The sequence below is a fragment of the Juglans microcarpa x Juglans regia genome, chromosome 7D, assembly GCF_004785595.1.
Source record: "Juglans microcarpa x Juglans regia isolate MS1-56 chromosome 7D, Jm3101_v1.0, whole genome shotgun sequence".
NCBI classification, from domain to species: Eukaryota; Viridiplantae; Streptophyta; class Magnoliopsida; order Fagales; family Juglandaceae; genus Juglans; species Juglans microcarpa x Juglans regia.
In genome coordinates, this window is record NC_054606.1 from 4,063,674 (window position 1) to 4,083,696 (window position 20,023).

At 35.1% G+C, this 20,023-nt stretch overlaps 2 protein-coding genes across 8 annotated transcripts; both read left to right on the top strand.

Moving 5' to 3' along the window:
• Positions 1 to 6,416: 6,416 nt before the first annotated feature.
• LOC121238719 lies at positions 6,417 to 12,416 on the top strand. 6 transcript variants are annotated; one of them, XM_041135713.1, is made up of 5 exons: positions 6,417 to 6,765; positions 9,911 to 10,050; positions 10,900 to 11,007; positions 11,780 to 11,844; positions 11,956 to 12,416. In XM_041135713.1, exons 2-5 carry the CDS (start codon positions 9,961 to 9,963, stop codon positions 12,101 to 12,103), a joined length of 411 nt encoding a protein of 136 aa, XP_040991647.1. In that variant the 5' UTR covers positions 6,417 to 6,765; positions 9,911 to 9,960; the 3' UTR covers positions 12,104 to 12,416. The 6 variants fall into 6 exon arrangements, with proteins under 6 accessions (XP_040991647.1, XP_040991645.1, XP_040991651.1 ...); XM_041135711.1 differs by having other exon boundaries at positions 6,419 to 6,782; XM_041135717.1 differs by having other exon boundaries at positions 6,419 to 6,782; positions 11,780 to 11,839.
• Positions 12,417 to 13,706: 1,290 nt separating this feature from the next.
• Positions 13,707 to 19,405, top strand: LOC121238717. 2 transcript variants are annotated; one of them, XM_041135709.1, is made up of 5 exons: positions 13,707 to 14,017; positions 15,387 to 15,460; positions 15,576 to 17,319; positions 17,402 to 17,606; positions 18,990 to 19,405. In XM_041135709.1, exons 2-5 carry the CDS (start codon positions 15,401 to 15,403, stop codon positions 19,249 to 19,251), a joined length of 2,271 nt encoding a protein of 756 aa, XP_040991643.1. In that variant the 5' UTR covers positions 13,707 to 14,017; positions 15,387 to 15,400; the 3' UTR covers positions 19,252 to 19,405. The 2 variants fall into 2 exon arrangements, with proteins under 2 accessions (XP_040991643.1, XP_040991642.1); XM_041135708.1 differs by having other exon boundaries at positions 13,708 to 14,017; positions 18,987 to 19,405.
• The last annotated feature ends 618 nt before the right edge of the window (positions 19,406 to 20,023 follow it).

Sequence of the window (20,023 nt, forward strand, 5' to 3'; positions counted from 1 at the left end):
TGAGAGGATCTATATGAAGAGAACTTGTCTTGTTTTGGTCCTACCATTTTTTAAAGAAATATTGAAGCTTATGATCAAAACATAAGAGATCAATACAACTATTTTCAAACTCAAAGCTCTACCAAAGCCATCACGAAGGGGGCTGACATAGTGATAAAACTATTTCTTCTATGTTTCGATAGGTATAATATAATGAAAAATACTCTAATCACAAATGAATTACATAAAAGTAATCTCACAAACTGACGTTATTTCATATGGTTCGTCATATTATAAAGTTACTTTTATTATAAAGTAAATCTAATGGATCAGATGAAATCATGTTAATGTGTATCATATTATAAAGTTACTTTTATTATGAAGTAGATATAATGAATTCATATGAAATCACGTCAGTTTATGAGACATTTGATCTTGCATCTTTTCTATTATATGTATTCTCATCTCGGCTCTTTCCCACAAAAGCTTCCGAGTATTATTATAATTATGTTTTTAGGTAAAAATATGGAACATTTGATCCTCTTTACCAATCTTTAATTAAGAAAAATATTACCAAAACCACAATATTTGTTAAAGTCTACATGATATATTGCGCATTAATTAATGTATATAGGAAAATGTTAAATGTACTTAAGAAAAATTTACACAAAACTTATTTCTCCACATGTCAATTATTGATATGTTAAAAATTATAAAGTTTGAATTTCAAAATAAAATTAACAAAATAAGTCTTATAAATAAAACTGTAAGTACATGAAGTACTACTCTAATACAAACAGTAGACTCTCAACTTTTATGAAATGTAGTATACATTCATCAAGAGAAGATAATTCAGATGTTCATATACTAGCCAAACACACAATAAAATTGTCATCCTGTTTTATTATAGCTACGAGACTAAATTTTTTATTTTTCTTGAATAATAAAATTGATTGATCCTGTTAGTGGCGCACCCCCAAAATTTTTTGAAATTTCAAAATGCCTCCTAAATTTTATTTATGATGTTATAAATATAGAGAATGTTCCCCCAACAAAAAAATTATAATCTCCATATGCTCTCTACAATTTCATAAAATTTAAATATATCTAGAAATCTCTCTCTCCAATTTTTTTTCCTATAATCCCAAAATTTTGTATAATTTCTATATATTTATTTATTTTCAAGGACGTGGTGTCGCTAAAATTAATTTAAATTAAGTTTAGGATAAATAATAAATTTATTAAAATGGATCCCAAATTTTTTTTTTTTTTTTTTGTATACAATATTAGGCTTTTTAATATGGAATCCAAAGTAAAAATACAAAAAAAATCATCTAAGGTTGATTATCTATATGGAAGACAGTTGAAAGATTTTATCCTCTAGATTTCATTGAGCAAGAAAAATTTTATTTAATGTCTCAATGTTATAATTATAATTGAGATATGTTAAATTTGTTATATGAAATTTAACAAATTAGATTACAAACTAGAATAAAAGATGACATTCTAAAATATCACTTGATAGTTTCAAAAATATAAATTATAAGGAAAACTATATACACTACACTATCATCACACTTTCATCCCGATATGTAAGATGTGACACATTTATCACCATCGGATAATCATTTATTAAATGATTCTTTATCATTCAATGGTGATAAATGTGTCGCATCTCACGTAGCGAGATGAGAGTGTGGTGTATAGTATTACTCAAATTATAAATATTTCATTACAAAAATTATAATAGGTGAATATTATTCCATGAAATATTATTATCATAAATTTGAAATATATATTAAATTGTGTTTTTAGAATTTTATTTTTTACGCGTATGTAGCATATATCGAGCTCTTATATATAGTTATGTTTTTTTATTTTTTAATCTATTTTTTTATTTTACATAAATATGTCACGCGATAAATAAAAAAAAAAAAAAAAAAAAAAAAACGACTCCTGAACAAAATTGTGTCTGCCACTAGATCTGGTTCTTTAAAAAACAATGACAAAGGAAAAACACTCGACTGACCAGTTCAGTCAAGTCTCGTAGAGCCCAATCCGGACCTAAGACCTAATTAGGCTATGCAAGTGTGGCCCTTTGTTGTTAAAAGCCTCGTGACCAAGTTCTGGAAATTTTAGTAGATCGAGGTTAGACCATGGAGACAGACCCAACTACAACCAGAAGGTCCAGAACATAGAAAACATTGTTATCATTTCGAGTACTGCTAGATACAGTCATGGAGCAAGTAAGCGCTGCACAATCGTTTTAAAAAGTAATGGGATCCACTATTAAAAATTTAGATTTTTTTACATGTGGGTCTCGTAATTACTCATTTTTTCAAAAAGATTGTACGGTGCTTGCACATTTACAATTGCAAATATCATTTATCTTGGACTAAACTATTATGTTTGATTAGAAAAAAATTATCATTGTTAATTTTATTTATTTATCTGCCTTATAGTCTTTTTTATACAAGGGGTTGAAAGGTTTAAACCCAAATTTTTTATTTGAAAAACCAAATTATATGTCATCAAACCATCAGTTATTAACTTAGCTGCCTTATAGTTACCCAATCATTTCCAATTCAAATTTTATTTATTTATTGTTGTTGTTTCCATTCGAATCACAAATTCGGCTCTTGAAATAGATTGAGTTGGTTAAGAAATCAAGACCTTACAGTAAATGTGTAACACCCAGCCTAGGCCCAAGCCACCTGAAGCCTAACCTGCTAGAGAAGGAAACGACGTCGTTTCCTGGAGGTCAGTACCCCTCCTATTTTCCCTCTTCTTCCTTTTCCTCTTTATGCTCTCCCTTTCCCCGACGGTTGTCCCTCCCAAATCCCTCTCCCCCATTTTCTCCTTCCCCGATCCCACCTTCCCCACACCACTTCAATCAGTTCCTCACTCCCCCTAAGTCTCTCAACAAACCCACTATCAAACTCTCCCTCATCTTCTACGAGCTTCTACGTGTCGTTGGTGTCGTGATTTAGTGAGTCCCCGAGCTTCATTGTCGTAAACACAACCACTGCCTGAGCAACGCCAGTACGTGGCTTTGCCACTTCTCTCACCCCCCTCAGATACATTTCACTCTGCCTCACCGTGCCTCCTCACAATATCTTTGGAACACCTCAAAAATACTCGATAAAGAAATGCACTGAAAATGGCTCACTTCAAGGGGAGCACCTTTAGAAAATAGAGATAGAAGATGAAGATGATAGAAAAGAAAATAAGGAATTTGATTTAAGTTTTTGTCTACCGATACAAGTGCATCATTCTGCTATATATACTGACTTCCCTCTCTAGCTCTTAGGTCACAGGCCAACTTAACCAAACAATAAATAGTTTTGCTACTCATCATTTTCATACACCATACACCACACATTTTTTTTAATTATTTTATTTTATTCTTCTTAAATTTATTGAATTCTTCAACTCATCATCTATATACCATACATTTGATAAGTGAAAAAAATAAAATAAGATAAAAAAAAAGTATGGTGTGTGGTGTATGGAGTTGATGAATAGAATTTTTCAACAGCAACAGTACAACAACTAATACAATTCCAACAAACAATAAATGGGCCATTGCCCGACTCAACAAAAACATGCAAATAAAAGAGGTAATGACTTTGGCCCACAAGCTGAGCCCAATTACTAAACTCTTATTACCCAAACCAAGCCCACTATGAATTTGGCCCTACTGTCACTAATTTGGGTAGTGAGAATACCTGAGAAGTGTTAAGAATGTTTGTGAATAGTATTGAAAAATTAATAATAGAATATTGAATAATAGTAAAAAGTATGTGAAAAATAATGAATAGTAGAAAAAGTAAGTGAAAAGTAATAATAAAGTAAAAAATAGTAGTGAGAGTGTTTGAGAGTACTTGAAGTACTCTTGGCTGCCAAACTAGGTCTTATAGACGTGTGACAACCTTCCCTTTCTCTCGCACAAATTACCCCACCCCTCTCAATGCTCTCACTCCCTTCGTTCCTTGTACCTCCGTGCCTCACACCCTCCCCACAAAATTCTCTCTTTCACGCATAGATCATCCCCTTTCTTTCACCACGCCGTGCATCTCCACTGTCAAGGGTCATTGTCGGTTGACTCTCCTCACGCTGGTAAAGGTCTCTCTCTCTCTCTCTAAATTTCGTCCATGGTAGTTTATCCCCGTCGCTGCACAAGACCCCAGCACCACGAGCAAACGCCTCCGTGCACTACCAAGACTGAAGCCCACTCTCATTATTTTTGTGCTGTGACGGACAAGGGCCCACCCCTCTTGCCGCCAAGGTATTTCCTCTCTGTTGAGCGTTCAAATTCTAGTCCTCACTGCAACGTTTTACCCCATTGAATAAATTCGGCTTTTGACATTGTTGATGGATCACAAGGCAGTGATTTCATTTCTAGGCAGCATATTTTGCTCTCTAATTCCACTGGTCACCGCACTAAATTAGGTATAATAATTTTGAGTATTTATTCTATACTTTGCATTGTACTTCTGTGACTATTAGATTTGTATGATAAATATGTGATTTATGTGAAGTTATGGTGTTTGTTTGTGGTAGTTATATCAATGTTGGACATGAGGAAATTGTGGCTGTTTGTGTTGCTGGTTGGGTTGATTTGTTGGCTGTTTTGGTCATTACGTAACACCCAATTCCCGTAAGATAGAAATATTACTAACATTCATAACATAATATCCGGTAAAGAGATTCATATCTTAAAATACCTTATTTATTGAAAAGTATCAAAATATTAAAACTGAATTGAACATGATTGTTTCAGAAACTGAACGTAAAGTAAAAGAACATAAACTAATCCTATGAATGACATAAAAGAAATCTAATTATTGTGTGAATATCACTTATTCCTTCCTGAGTCTTTGTACTATATCTACTCCTGGCCATTTAGCTCTACGTCATCATAATCATCATCTGTGAGAATTAGACATAGAAGAAAACATGAAGACAAACAAAAATTAGTCGAATACTTAGTAAGTAGCATATCGTACCGTAAAATATAATTTAGTCTAGCATGGACTTACTTTCTAAAGACTCTTCATAACATACATACAACATCACAGATTCACAATCATACACGTAACATAACCTTTTTGAAAAACTTTGCATACATACATATACTGTCACATATTCGCATAGCATATATATTCATCATTAACATGAGCGGAAGCGTATATAATCATGACAAACATGTAACATGAATACATGATAACTTGTTTATCTTGTCTTAACATGGAGTGAAACACGCTTGAGTCCGTGTTTTACTTAACTGACATAACATGGAGTGAAACACGTTTGAGTCCGTGTTTCACTTCCGTGTTTCACTTCCGTGTTTCACTTAACTGGCATAACATGGAGTGAAAGACGCTTGAGTCTGTGTTTCAGTTATCTTGCATAACATGAAGCGAAACAAGCTTGAGTCCGTGTTTCACTTAACTGGCATAACATGGAGTAAAACACACTTGAGTTCGTGTTTCACTTAACTTGTGATTAACCATGCTTGAGTCCATGGCACTGTCTTAAAATTTTTTATCTTTCTTAATGCATGAATTAGGCTTCATAAACTTTTCTAACATGGCATATTCTTGTTCATGATGTAACATAACATGGCATGTTCTTGTATATAGCATAGCATAATATGACATTTTCTTGTACATGGCATAACATAACATAACATGACATGACATAACATAACATGATCTGAACATTCTATGACATTCCATGGCATACATGATCAGAATACTACATGAACATGGCATATATGATCTAAGTACTACATGAACATGACATATATAATCTAAGTATTACATGAACATGACTTGCATAATCTGGCTATTCAATTACATGGCATACTTGACTTGAATTACTACATGAACATCTTATGGCTTCCATATGATTTTAGTAACATTCAATCATTAAAGCATAATCTCATATTTTATCAAAGATCGTGAAATGGAATCTAACATTGACTTGTCTCGTAGCGTAGCGTAGAAACCATCATAAGCACATCATATTTTTATACATAACAATATTATTCACAGTACTCATGCATTTTTATGATCATACTATTTACTTCTTAGCGCTGCTTCCTGATTTCTAACTTGTAGTGCGTTACCTATACGAGGCACTCGATGTTACTAATTTTCTATAAAAACGTGTCGTGGTTGTTTATGTGATTAAAACAAAATTAGAATTTTAACATGGTAGTTATCTTGTTTCATTGCAAAATTAATAAATGCCTGTAATATATAGTTAATCATGACTAAATATTTTAGTAGTGTAATTGAGTTTCTCTGTGAAATACGAGCCTAGAATAAACATCAGGCCCACATTGATTCAACCCATTCAGAAAATAATGAGGCATTCGACTGACTAGGCTTAAGGCCGAAGGCCCATTCCTAGATTAAGAGGTAGAAAGAAGCTCTCTGGAAGGCACAAGGCCAAGACACAGAGAGCTCCTGATTATGGGAGGGAGTCGTGCGATAACAGGGGACTCACCGAGGGAAGGAGGCTGAGGCGACGGTGGCTGGAAGCGACCGGCGACGTGACTGGGTCCTTTGGCAGTGCTGCGATGCAAGAGAGAGAGTGAGGGAGTTAGACTGAGAACTGAAAATCAAGGGAGGAGAGAGATATCTCGTCGGGGACTTACCGAAAAGGAATGGGTTCAGCGGGATTGGGCTAGTCGGCGATTTCTGGGCAGCCAGGGTAGTGCTCCGACGTCTTAGGGTGGTCAGCGGTGGCTGGGTAAAGTATTAAGCTTATGTGAAAGTGAGGTCTTCCTCCAGGTATTTTTGCATGTTTAAATCAAAGGGTTTCATAGGATTTTATAGACGATGGGGAGAGGAATGGCTTGAGTCCTCGGGAGATATGCTAGTGTTTGAAGTTGTCTACACTTAGGAAATTATTCCTACGAAGATACGAACGCTGAGAGGATTTTTGAAGAGTTTGAGATGGAGTTTAGTTTTAAACTAGAAACCTATTTCAATATGAGAATGTAATGGATGACTATGCAAAGATTTTGATAGGGAAAATCACTGTTTTAATTTATCTGTTAGCACATTTCCTAAAATAATGATAAAATAAAATAAGAAAAATTTAATACTAATTTTAAGCTCTAAATTTGGACCTGTATGTTACACATTATGTGACTGTTCGGGTGTTGTGTTGTGGTTGGAGTTATGTGACTATCTGGGGTTGTTGGTTGACTGTTTCGGGTTTAAATATTGGCTGTTGAGTTGACGTTGGTTGTAGGTTTATAAGTTGCTGTTGGAGTTGAGTTATATGACTGTTTGGGGTTGAATTTTTGTTGTTTGGCTGTTGGACATGTCGAGGCAAATGTAAATCAGTTATTGGTTGGGTAAAGCGAGGGGTAAGTGTTTTTGACTGTATAGTTTGTTGACATAGGTATTGTGAACGGTGAAATAAATCTAAGGAGAATGAGCTAAATTGTTAAGTATTGTTTATTGGAGGTAGTTTCATGTATTTAAGAATTGATGTATTACGATGGAGTTGTACATGTTGAAATTGTCATTCGGGCTATGGATTTTTTGTTAGTGGAAGTTAGACTTGTTCTTGTTTGGGATTAGTTGGCAGAGTTAGTTGTGGTGCTTGTTTCGTTATTAACACTTAGGACTCGTTTAGATACAGATGTGAGATGAAATCATATCATCTCATTTTATTTCAACTAATAATCTCACTACTATTCATAAATCATCTCAATTCGTCTCATCTCATCTCACTATCCAAACGGGCCATTAGTAAATATTTTTTTATTTAGGTGGTGAGACTATTAAAAGTCGGACTTAAGACTTAGATAATACGCTGCAAGAGTCAGGTAAGCAAGGTTCCTGTACTAGACTTGCATAAAAAGAAATGGACCGATGTTGATTTATGAAAATATGCATATTTTGTTATGAAAAGAAACTTGAAACAACCTCAATTATTTTTTTGGTCGGAATAAACAATCTCAATTATTTGATCTCTATTACTCACGAAATATGTATAAAAGAGAGAAGTATTTTCTATCATGAATAGTGTAGACATGAGTAAATTTTTGACATTCTGTTCTTAGTGGTATAAAAAGAGTAAATTTGAAATCTGAAAATTTGAGCATGATTATATAAAGATGTTTTGAATATGTTTTGATTATGTGAAGATGATATAATTCTGTTCAATACTCTGTTTTGATATAATGTGACATATGAAAACTTTTGGCATGACATTTTGATTTTGTATCTGGCTCTGTTTCTGCTCTACTCTGACCTTACCACAGGTGTAAAACTGTGGTCCCTGTTTGGGTTGGTATTAATTTATCTTCTCTTAGTGCACTCATTTTGGAAACAAAATAGTTTTCTGTGTGCTCTTTTTTGTGTGCACACTCGGGACTCCGAGAATGATAAATGGAAGATTCACTTATGTCTCTGCCTGGTTTGACCACCAGGGATAGCACAATCCTACCACGGGAGTTAAGTATGGCATTTGTTCTAATATAATGCTCTGATATGATATGATATGATAAGATGATAATGTTCAGTTATGTTATGCCAAACGACTTTTGATATGAATATTTTAAACTGTCACTTTGATATTGATAACATATTTTGGTTCTGCATTTAGGAAACTCAAGTGTTTTGTTCTGCATTCTGAAACTCTGTAAATGACTCATGTTTACATACTAGTATATGTTTGTTGTTTACTGAGTTGTTGATAACTTACCTCTTATCTCCACAATATTTTCAGATAATGTGAATGTTTCAACTGATAATCAAGAATAAGAAGCATGAACGAGAGTATTTGAGCGTAGTAGAATAAGTGTCTAAGGTTACAAGAGTTTATAAAAAGATGTTATTTAGGAAACTATTTATTTTCTTTGAGTGCTGCTTTGAAATATTGATGGTGTTATTGAGTCTTGGCATGGTCATAGTTAACCATATTGAAGATTTTTTATTTATTTATTAAATAAAATGGGTTTTATGGGTCATGATGCGCCTAGTTTGTTAAAATACCCCCACCCCCTCTCACTCTCATCCACACTCGCGAGCATAAAGTTCTTCAGACTTTAGTGATGCAATACGAAGCTTAGGGTTCCATCAGGGTGGGTCTTTGTTTCAAATCTTCCTGAAGAGCAAAATGGGTTGCGAAAGTGGACGTGGTTCCTAACTAGCTATATTTGAAAAGGAGTTAGCAGTAAAGCAGCTGTAGCTTGTAGGGGTAGAGTCCAATTGCAAAGGCGATTGAATATCTTTTCCACCAACTGGGTTTGTACGTGGTGATCGCACACTACTCAAAGCCTTATACCCATGTATGAAGCATTTGAGTTTTTAGGGTTTTTTATCGTGTTCTCTTTTATTCATCCTATATAACATTTTTTTTTTTATTTGTGTATTTCAATTGCTTTTTATGTTTTACTAGGGGCCATCCAAGAATTAAGTGGGACAACGTTATCCAATTAATGCAAAGAAAAAATATGTACTTTTTTGGAAATGAAAAACATGAAACAATCTTATGTGTGAATTGGTTGGGCCTAGGTTGGCGACTGATTCAAATGTGAATGTCGACAGTTCATGCAATGGTTGTAATTTAGGAAATATAGGTTGTTTGTGATAATACGATGAAAGGAATGCAAGGGGGTGAGATGTTGCTGGGGTATCATTTTTGTCATTTTTTGTTATTTGGTTAGAATGTTCTCGGCATTGTTAGAGGAATGTTTATTTGTTTAAATGATGTTTGGAGATAGCTTAAATCAATAACTAAACCCAGGTTAGCAAGTGATCTTGCATTGTTTTGTAGAAGAATGTTAAGAAAGTGAATACAAAGCCTCAAAAGCATACTTATAAAAAAAATAAAGCCTCAAAAGCATAATTTCCCCGACACTATCATACTATTCAAATTCACAAACTAACCCATGATGCAGATTTCCTACGTACAAACTGAGGAGTAGAGACTCAGCAGCACCGAGAAACAATGTTAGCAATAGAGAGAGCAATTCGAAGAATCCACACTGCTGTGGATGCTCCACGCCTCACTAGATTTGCTCTTCATGCTCCTAAATGTGTAAGCTTTTTCTCTTGGTGTCCCTTTTTTTTGGTCCATTTTTTTTCAAATTCCATATTGTGGTTCACATGTGTTTCAATATTGTTTTACGCACAATTTAATTTTAATTTTATTATTTATTGACATGCCACACACACATTGTGATTGTTGAGTTATAACTAAAGTATATATTCTAACTTTAACTGATTTTTATAACTAAAGTCTACATGAGAAGTTTTAAGGTTACAGCAGATTCTACTGATGATTTGTGACTTTCATTTCTAGTGGCAAAAACAGGGTAGAGTTTATGTGGACAAAAATATAACTGCGTCAGTTTTATCTGTTACAGCAAATCCTGTTTGATGTTCAGTTATTATTTTCCAGTTTGTGTGGTTTTAAAACTGCTGTGAAATTCTCCGGGTTGGCCCCGATAATAGATACTGCAGTTGGTGTTTTATTTTTTGCTTTTGAGGAGTTACTAGATTTAAACAATTTTCAATAAAAAATGAAATTGGGAATCTAAGAGAAACCTTTAGGATCCTGATGGATTCGCATATGAAATATTATAAAATTTTTAATTACGGACATACTTCAATGCTAGGTATAACTCTCTTGAATGATGAATTAGTAGGGTTTTTTTTTTCCTTTTTTTTTTTTTTTTTTAAATGTCGGGGAACCTCTCCAAGGCAGCCTTTTAGATCCACCCCTGCAGAGTTAAAAAAGAATTCTAGATTTTATAAGATGATGTGGGAAGTTTGATAATATCTGGAGTGCTAGGCTAGGATGGCTATGCTAAATTCTCTGATGTGTTGAGGCTCGTGATGAATTATGTTACTTTCCGTTATTTAAGTTTCTGAACCTTTATTTCAGGTAGAGGTGGGATTTGCTGATGGTAGTGTGTTTAATTTGCCAGCTGAATTTCTAAGAGTTAACAGCCCAGCTGTTGACGGAAAGATCAGGTCTATTGGGGGTGAAAAGGTGATTGTTAGTACAATCTTCATCTTTATACTTAAAATTTGTTGTTCCTTGACTAGTATAAAAAATAGAATTTGTGCTCCTCTGCTGGTCTTTCCCAGTATTGGTGGAATTTTCCAAATGAAGTGGCAGTTATAATTTTACCTTCTCATTTAAGATATCTGGTGTATTAAAAAATGGGATAAACTACAATAGGTGACTTCCATTTGACATGTTGGTCTCATCCATAAAAGTTATATCAAAGTGGAAGTTTCAAGTCAAACGCTCTTTTATGTGGACTATAGAGTTGCTCTATTTTTGTCCTTGTACGTACGTGCCAACATTTAAGTCCAAGAACAAATATAATTCATATGGTTCCCACTAATTCAAACCAAATTTGGAAGATGTCTATATATATTATTATTTTTTATTTTAATGGTTTTGATCCATAACTAATCTCACCAATATGTGTGAATATGGATGAACCCTATCAAGAGCAATGAGGTGCCAAATAATGCGGTTGATGCATTAGTCATGTCAAACTTGCTCTCTTGAAATGCATATCCTGAAGCAAGGCTCCTTTCACCAAGGGAAAGAACCTCACTTAGAAGGTCGTTTTGATATTTTCTTATAGCTTTGGAGCTAGACATTTATATGCTTTTTGGAGTGCACCACTGCAATGGAGTTATCTTTTTACTTTATGCTGATATTTCCACACAGAAACTTGAGAAATTTCCAAATGAGCTGATTATCACATTTTATGTTTCATCCATGAATACTACTTTACCTGAACCAGGTAATATCAGGAAGGCGTCATGTGGGAATCATGTCGGCAGAACCTGTAGGAAACTATGGGGTAAGGTACTTTAAGCTTTGGCATTACTCTCTAAACTTTTTTCTTCAGAGATATATCTGTTAGCATTTTTGTCATGTTGATGATGTGATGCTTTGATAATTGGGTGGATGTTTCAGGATTGTCTTCGATGATTTGCATAAAACTGGAATATATCCGTGGGATTATTTCTATCATCTTGGGAGTAACAAGTTTACCCTCATGAAAAGTTATATCAAAATATTAAAGAAGCATGGACTCAGCCGGGATCCGCCTAGAAGAAAATAGTATACATATGTCAGATAATCCTGTCTTGTTCTTCTATTGATGCCTCCGAGGATCACAAAGTGAACTGACTTCTTATCTCAAACTTGAAGATTTCCATTGCTTCTATCAACCTGGAAAGCGTGGAGCCGGGTCTTGGGACATGGTGGACACGATTTTACTGCTTTGTATATCGATCATAAACACAGATTGCAGACCTTAAAAAGAACGAGTTCTAGAATTCACTGGACATAGTTGACAACATGAGCTATTTTGTACCTGCAGTGAATTGTGTAAACCAATTGACAACATGATCTATTCTTTTTTCCCCTGCAAATAGTGAAGAGTGGCCTCACGGGAGAGCCTTTATGAATAGTAGTAAGTTGAGATTGTGGAATAAATTTTGTAGGGTCTACTTAAGATAAATTTAGATGTATTTAGATATTAAAATGAGTTTAGATATATTTATAGAAATTTGAAAAAGGTTGTGGGTCTTGTGTATAAAGATGTGTTGAGTTGAACAAAATTGTGGGTTTTACATATAAAGAGGTTTTGAGTTGAGATAAGTTTAAACTACGTTTAGATGTTAAACTGAGCTCAGTTGAATTGAGTTTTTTATGAATAATAGTGAATTGAATAGTAAAGAGAATTATGTGAGACCCATCTAAACTGAGTTTAAAGTTTGTTTGGAAGTTAAGATGAGTTTAACACTTTTTTATAGGATATTGAATAAGGTTGTGAGTCTTACATATAAAGATATTTTAAGTTGAAAAAGGTTGTGGATCTCATGTATAAGAAGGTTTTGAGTTGGGATGAGTTTAGTAATTTAAGAGTTGAATGTTTGGATATTAGACTCAGGTTAAAATTAGACTGAACTCAATTGAACTAGTTCATTAACCAAACGAAGCATAGTGGTTTGAGAGTTAATGTTTAGATGTTAGATTCAGTTTAAAATTAAATTGCACTGAGTTGATCTCAGTGTAGTCCAACCAAACAGGCTGAAAGGAAGAACATCAATGTTAACCCCGAAATCTTGCTGGTTTTTCTCTCTCTTTTTTTTTTTTCTTTTTTTTTTCCCTATTGAGATGTGTTCCAAAATTAGTATGTATTTTCTTTTCAGAATTTTTTAAAATCTCTAAAAAAAATCCATTATGCAAGGAAAAAATAAACAATTATATATCAATTATGTTTGTGAGTTGCATATAAATTAAGAATGAAGAACAATGCCTTGTGTACAAATCATCCAAGGAAAAAAATGGTTTCTATGTGAAGAGTGGGAGTTTGGTGATGTCTTATCGAGTGGTAAAGCTGTTAGTAACAATGCAAGAAGGGGCTAATAATATTCCTAATTTGTTTGATGTGGTATATATAGAAAGGAATAAATGACTGAATTTGGGGAAAAATATAAAAATCATCGAATATCTTAAAACTTTATTTTTTGATATGTTGGATGAGAGCCAATCTCTGTTTTAATTTTCATAAATAAAAATTATATTAAACCCCATAAAAATACTATTTCTAATGAAAATAAGAAAAAGGAAAGAACTGTTGACCGAATCAGTTTAGTCAAATGTCGTACGAAACGAAACGGCACAAAACAGTTGTATTTTTGAAAAGCGAAATTATCAGCAAAGGTGGTGGTTTTCTTTTTTTTTTTCAGCTCCACTCTCAAGCCGACACGATTTGCCGACACGCTTTCCGATTGTAAAGATAAAAATAAAAAACCCAATTTCGCTTATCACTAAAGAAACCAACGCCGATCCTGAAGTTCGGATTCTCCGAAACTGTTCTAGTCCGATCAGTCTCTCTACTGGTTCGGTTCTTCTGCTCGTGTTCGCTTCTGGTCCTTTTGTTTCCGAGCTTGGGATCTGATGTCTCGGACGACGATTGCGATATTTCGGCACTTGAGTCTTGTACCGGTATTCGGAAATTTTCCGAGTAAGATATTGCATCGATTTCTTAGTTCATAACAACATCGAGTCATTTATTTTAGTTTAGACGAATCAGATTAAGGCAAATCCTTTTATTTGGGGTTAATTATACGACATTGTTCAGAATTTTCATTTTCTCAGGTTTTAGTAATTGGTCGAGTTTAGCTGTTGAAGAACTTATTTTTCACGCGTTGTTTGGTTTCAGAGAAAATGTGAAGGAAATTAAAGTATGAAATGTTAAAATTCTGATTTTCTTGCTACTATTGACTCACTAAGTTGTGCTTCACACAATATTTGGTCTGCCTTGGATATTCTCTCTGCTCACAGGAATTGAGATATAGTATATAAAGAATATTTTATCTTTTTTTATTTCATGTATATTGTTTATTTTTTAACATTTTCTCTGCTTTTGCTTTTCCGGTCAATAAAGCAACTAAATTCTTTGTAATGGCTGGTCAGTGCATTGCATGTAAATACATATTGACTTTTTCGCCTCACCTTACCTTAGAGAATTCTGTTTTGAGTGACAAACTGAAAATAATACAGAAACACTTTGTTTCGACAGTATTATGTTGGGTGGCAATATTCTGGAAGTCAAGAATCAACAAGCTTTGAAAATACAAAACTTCAGTATTCCTGCTATGTTTTATTGGTTTATTGAAGAAAGGGAAACAATTTGTGGATTACATTGCAAAAGAAATATGTAGGTGTATTAGAGTTGAGGTCCTATTTTACATGGTATTTTTGGTTATGGATGTTCAGGATCTTAAAGCCCTATCCAGGGCTGGATGGTTAAAGCCCCCAACTCTGCCTGTTCTGTTTGAGTTAGAGATTATGAATTACTTGTGAATGATCTGTCTGTTCGTTTGAATGTTCAGAGTAAATGACAGAGAAAAAAAAAAAAAGTACGGTTATTTTAAGTCATTATTCACCCAATTGAAATGATGATATAAATGATGTATGCCTATGAACAAATCCAATAGTCAGACCCTGACTAAGGTGCAAGTGCCGCTGGGAGCATGCTGATAATGAACAAGGGTATATGCTAAGTCATAATTCTGCAGTCGACGAGTATCCCTGAAATGGCATTGTCATCCACTGTCTGGCTTAGACTTTGCTTTCCATATGCATATACATATAAGTTCATGGTTTATCTTTGATGTGTAGTTAAATAATCTTTCAAGTTTTCTGGTTTGGACTAGCCTCCCGTATGTTCCCCCACTCAACAATGTAATTATAACTTCCAATTCTTTATACCCTTTTGCAAATTTATTGGCTCTAGTATCTTTGCTTGTTATTCAGTGTAAATCTGAGTTCTTGTGTTCTCATTGATTATGATTTCCGATTTTTTTGGTTTTTTGGTGACATGGAAATAGAGTATTGACAGCTGATGGTGAAAACTGAAAAGTCTTTCAGTGCGTTCCCAGTTATGCAACACAAGGAAAATCAAGTATGTATTATATGTTTGCATTTCTTTCCCAGTTGTCCTATTATCAATATATTTCACAACTATATATAGATTTCTTCTTTGTGTTTAACTGCTGACTGCACATATCTCTAACTAGGTTTTGGCACCTCCCCGAGCTTCTGATCCTGGTTGGGCCCATGGAATTATGGTAAATGGGGGTCGCCAAAAGATTAAGTGCAAATACTGTCACAAAATTATGCTTGGGGGTGGAATTTCTAGACTGAAGCAACACTTAGCCGGGGAAAGAGGAAATGTAGCCCCATGTGAGGAAGTACCCGAAGATGTTAAAGTACAGATGCAACAACATCTAGGTTTTAAAGTTTTGGAAAGATTAAAGAGACAGAAAGGACTGAAAAGTAGCAAGGATTCTATGTCATATAGTCAGGATAAGGAAGAAGGAGATGATGGAGACTCAGTGCAGATTAAGAATATGGTTTCTGTTCAAGGCAGTGGTAAGAGAAGGGGAAAAGAGGTTGTGGAAAGAATCTCCAATCGATCTAAGAGACACAAGAAGCAATATTTCTCAACTGTTGCACCTGTTGTTGCTCATTCGATACACCAGAGTCTTGCTTCCCAGGAGAGCATGGATCAAGCTGACATGGCAGTTGCAAGATTTTTATATGAAGCTGGCATACAGTTCACTGCTGCCAATTCCCAGTATTTTCAAGAGATGGCTGATGCTATTGCTGCTGTTGGCCCCGGTTATAAGATGCCTTCTTATCATTCTTTGAGGGGTAAATTGCTTAACAGGAGTGTTCAAGATGTAAGTGAATATGTAGAAGAGCTAAGAAAGTCTTGGGAAGTGACAGGGTGTTCGGTAATGGTTGATAGGTGGATGGACAGAACTGGTCGTACGGTAATAAACTTCTTTGTTTATTGTCCAAAGGGTACCATGTTCCTAAAATCTGTCGATGCATCGGACATCACATCTCCTGAGACACTTCTGAATTTATTTGATGGAGTTGTTCAAGAAGTCGGGCCAAAGAATATTGTCAATTTTCTGACAGATACCTCACCAAGTTATAAAGAAGCAGGAAAACTTTTAATGGAGAAATACAAAACCTTCTTCTGCACTGCCTGTGGATCACATTGTATTGACTTAATCCTTGAGGAAATTGGAAAAATTGATCTAATAAAAGAGGTTTTGGCAAAGGCCAGACAGGTAACTCAGTTTATATATAACAATGCTTGGGTCCTCAATTTAATGAGGAAGAAAACGGGTGGAAGAGATATTATCCAGCATGCAACCACCAGGTTTGTTTCAATCTTTCTGACGCTACAAAGCATTGTATCTTTGAAGGGCCATCTCCATCAGATGTTTACTGGAACTGCTTGGATGAACTCGAATTTCTCTAAGCAAAGGGTGGGACTTGAGGTGGCAGAAATTATTGTGGACCCACTTTTCTGGTCAATAGCTGATCAGACTCTAAAGGTGACAAAGCCATTGCTTTCTGTTTTACAGCTTGTGCACTCTGGAGAGAAGCCATCTGTAGGATTCATATATGATGCAATGGAAAAAACAAAGAAAACCATCATTGTTGCCTTTGAAAACAAGGAATCTGACTACTTGCCATATTTGGAGGTTATTAATCATATTTGGCAGGAGGAATTTCATAGCCCACTACATGCAGCCGCTTACTACCTGAACCCTTCAATATTCTATAACCCCAGTTTCTCCTCTAATAAAGTCATCCAAAAGGGCTTACTTGATTGCATTGAAACCTTAGAACCTGATTTAACAGCTCAAGTTATGATTACAAGCAATGTGAATTTCTATGAGGAAGCTGTAGGGGATTTTGGTCGACCTGTGGCATTACGAGGTCGAGAGTCATTGTCTCCAGGTTACCATCTTATTATTTATTCTTTCAAAATTTGTAGTCCTTAATTGTTCATAATTAAGAAATAACCAATCTCCTTTTGCAGCTACGTGGTGGTCACTGTATGCAGCTGATTACCCAGATTTACAACGCTTAGCTGTCAGAATTTTAAGTCAAACTTGCAGTATCAGCCGATGTGAGCGGAGTTGGAGCATGTTTGAACGTATCCATTTGAAAAAAAGGAACCGTTTGGAGCATCAAAGGTTAAATGACCTCATCTTTGTCCATTATAACTTGCGTCTTCAAGAGAGGTAATTTATCAAATCTTGGCAACCTTTTTCCAAGTATATCTGTAATACTATATGGCTGGAACTATGGACTCTATATAGTTCGCTATTCTATGTTGTATGTTCAAGGAATGAACTTTATTTGACAGTGAGGCACGATTAAGTTTTCAGCATTTTTCTGTATTTAGTCATTGAGCAAGTCTTGATTTGACTGATCCAAATGATACTTACATGAATCGCCGGATTTAATTGTGCATTGTGGCTGGCCCTCTGCCATTATTCGTTTTGACTCAGAATTTGCTTTATTTGGTAAGGGCTTTGGATTTTTGCCACGGTAAGGGACCATAGTTGGAGGATAGTGAACGTGAAGTTTGGGTTGGCGTGGGATCATTGCTGCTCTGATGAAGTTAGACGCTCGCAAAGGATTGGTTTGTAGAAGATACATTGTTGTAATTGGGAGGAGGATCTAATATTTCGTATAAGACTGTAGGGATGTTATCTCTGTTCAATTTTTGTGGCGTAAGGCTCCTTTGGAAATTTTGTTTCTAAAGCTTTTTCTCTACTGCAATGTGTACTTACGTTTTGACTGGCAAGTTGTTTGGGTTGGTCTGACGGTATTTTCATCTCACGGGAGGCTTGAAAGGAAGGTGATTAGTCACCTTTGCTGTCATCCTATCTTGGTCTCCTATACTTTGTGAAATTTTGTGGTGATGGAAATGATAGAATGGCATGGTTGTTATCATAGACTTAAAGCTTGCATTCAGATCTTGTTATTGGGTATTGAGAGGAGATTTTGGTCCCTTGTAAAACCATCTGGCAACTCCTAGTGTAGTTCCTTCTTACACTTATTACATTAACTATCATATCCTTATGGTCCTTTGGAAATAATCATTCCGAGCTGAATTGGTAAGAACAAAAAAAGAGAGGAGCAAAGGACTCAAATGGCTCCTCCTCCCCTGGTTAGAAAGAGGATGGAGAGCAAGGTTATTGGTTAAAGTCGGTTATAGAACTTAACAACAAAATGGTTAAAAGTCTGAAAGCTGGCTAAATCTTGAAACTCATACAACATAGATGGTGTAATCTAATTGCATATCTTTCTCCTCCGTCTGTTTCTTATGGATCTTCTGAATTTGAGAAATCGAATTTGAGTGACTGTCCTCTGCAAATTATTCAAGCTATTATAAAAGGGAAGTAAGGCTTATAGATGAAAACTTCGTCCCTCACACCCCCCCCCCCCCCTCTCCAAAGTAAAAGAAAAATGAGACACTGTTCTATTACATTCTAATGCAAGCATATCTTTCTTCTGTACTTCTCCCTTCGTTATATGTAGCACTTACCATTTATGCTCTGAGCATGTTATGCTGCAAATGCTTACAACTTGTTCCTTTGGCTTTTTCTGTGCAATAGGCGGCCAGAAGCAAGCAAAGCTAGGATTAGAAGAGGTACTCTCGACCCTATGTGCTTAGAAGCTATGGATGCCAACATGGGAGATTGGGTGGAGGACCCAGGAGTATTGGAGGGTGAAGACCTGAGCTGGATGGATGTAACTGTCCCCAGCGAGACTTCTTTCGTGAATCACAAACTAAAAGATCTGGATGATTGTAATGACAGCACGGATGGTAGAGATAGTGATGACATGAGAGGTATGGATGACAATGATGATTTGTAGTGTGGATGTATTGCTCAAAGATATAAACTCGGCATGTCAAGTGATAATTAATTGTACTTTCAAACTGCCTGGAATCTTTTGGTCAATCAACTCTCTTCTTTATATAGATTAGTATAATCTACTAATATGGACAGTCTTATATCGTTTAGCAGAATTCTGAAGTTAAAAATTTCGCCTGTTTGTGTTTAAACATGAGACAGCTGGCTAATGCAGCGAGGGCTGAAATTTCTATGTGATTATACCCTTTCCATCCACAGAGTTTTTGTTCTTCAACACAGAATTCAGCTAGTTCATTAGCAAGCCTTCCCCCTATTAAAAGAAAATGTAGAGGATAAAAAAATGGCTTTGCACTTCACACTTATCAAATGAATGTTGGACCTTTCTTGATCGGGATCTTCTCTAGCAACAAATAATCCAAATATAGATTTTCATGTTGCTTTCCTATGGTGTTGGTAGTGTTTGACACGCGACACAAGGAATATCACATGTGATGATGATCCTAAATTTTATGTGTTCGAATTTTGAACTCCCTAGTTTTTGTTTAAAGAAATATACACATGCTTCAGACTTCTCATATGGTTGATTACATTTACATGGATGAATCATCTTTTTTTGGCATGATAATTGATTCATATCTTCTGATAAGTGATATTGCATGTATTACTATACCCTGTCCCATGAGGCTGTGAAAACTGGTAAGTGTTTTTTTTTATTTTTTCAAGTAATTTGAAGGAGTGTGAAGAAGGTTCATCAAGTATAACCTCAAGCCCAC

Bases quoted from the DNA above. Each gene is read 5' to 3' on its own strand.
- LOC121238719 (XM_041135713.1), top strand. From the start codon at position 9,961: ATGTTAGCAATAGAGAGAGCAATTCGAAGAATCCACACTGCTGTGGAT. The intron at 10,051-10,899 runs GTAAGCTTTTTC...CCTTTATTTCAG, and splicing joins CTCTTCATGCTCCTAAATGT to GTAGAGGTGGGATTTGCTGA. The intron at 11,845-11,955 runs GTACTTTAAGCT...TGGATGTTTCAG, and splicing joins GTAGGAAACTATGGGGTAAG to GATTGTCTTCGATGATTTGC.
- LOC121238717 (XM_041135708.1), top strand. From the start codon at position 15,401: ATGGTGAAAACTGAAAAGTCTTTCAGTGCGTTCCCAGTTATGCAACAC. The intron at 15,461-15,575 runs GTATGTATTATA...ATCTCTAACTAG, and splicing joins TGCAACACAAGGAAAATCAA to GTTTTGGCACCTCCCCGAGC. The intron at 17,320-17,401 runs GTTACCATCTTA...CTCCTTTTGCAG, and splicing joins TCGAGAGTCATTGTCTCCAG to CTACGTGGTGGTCACTGTAT.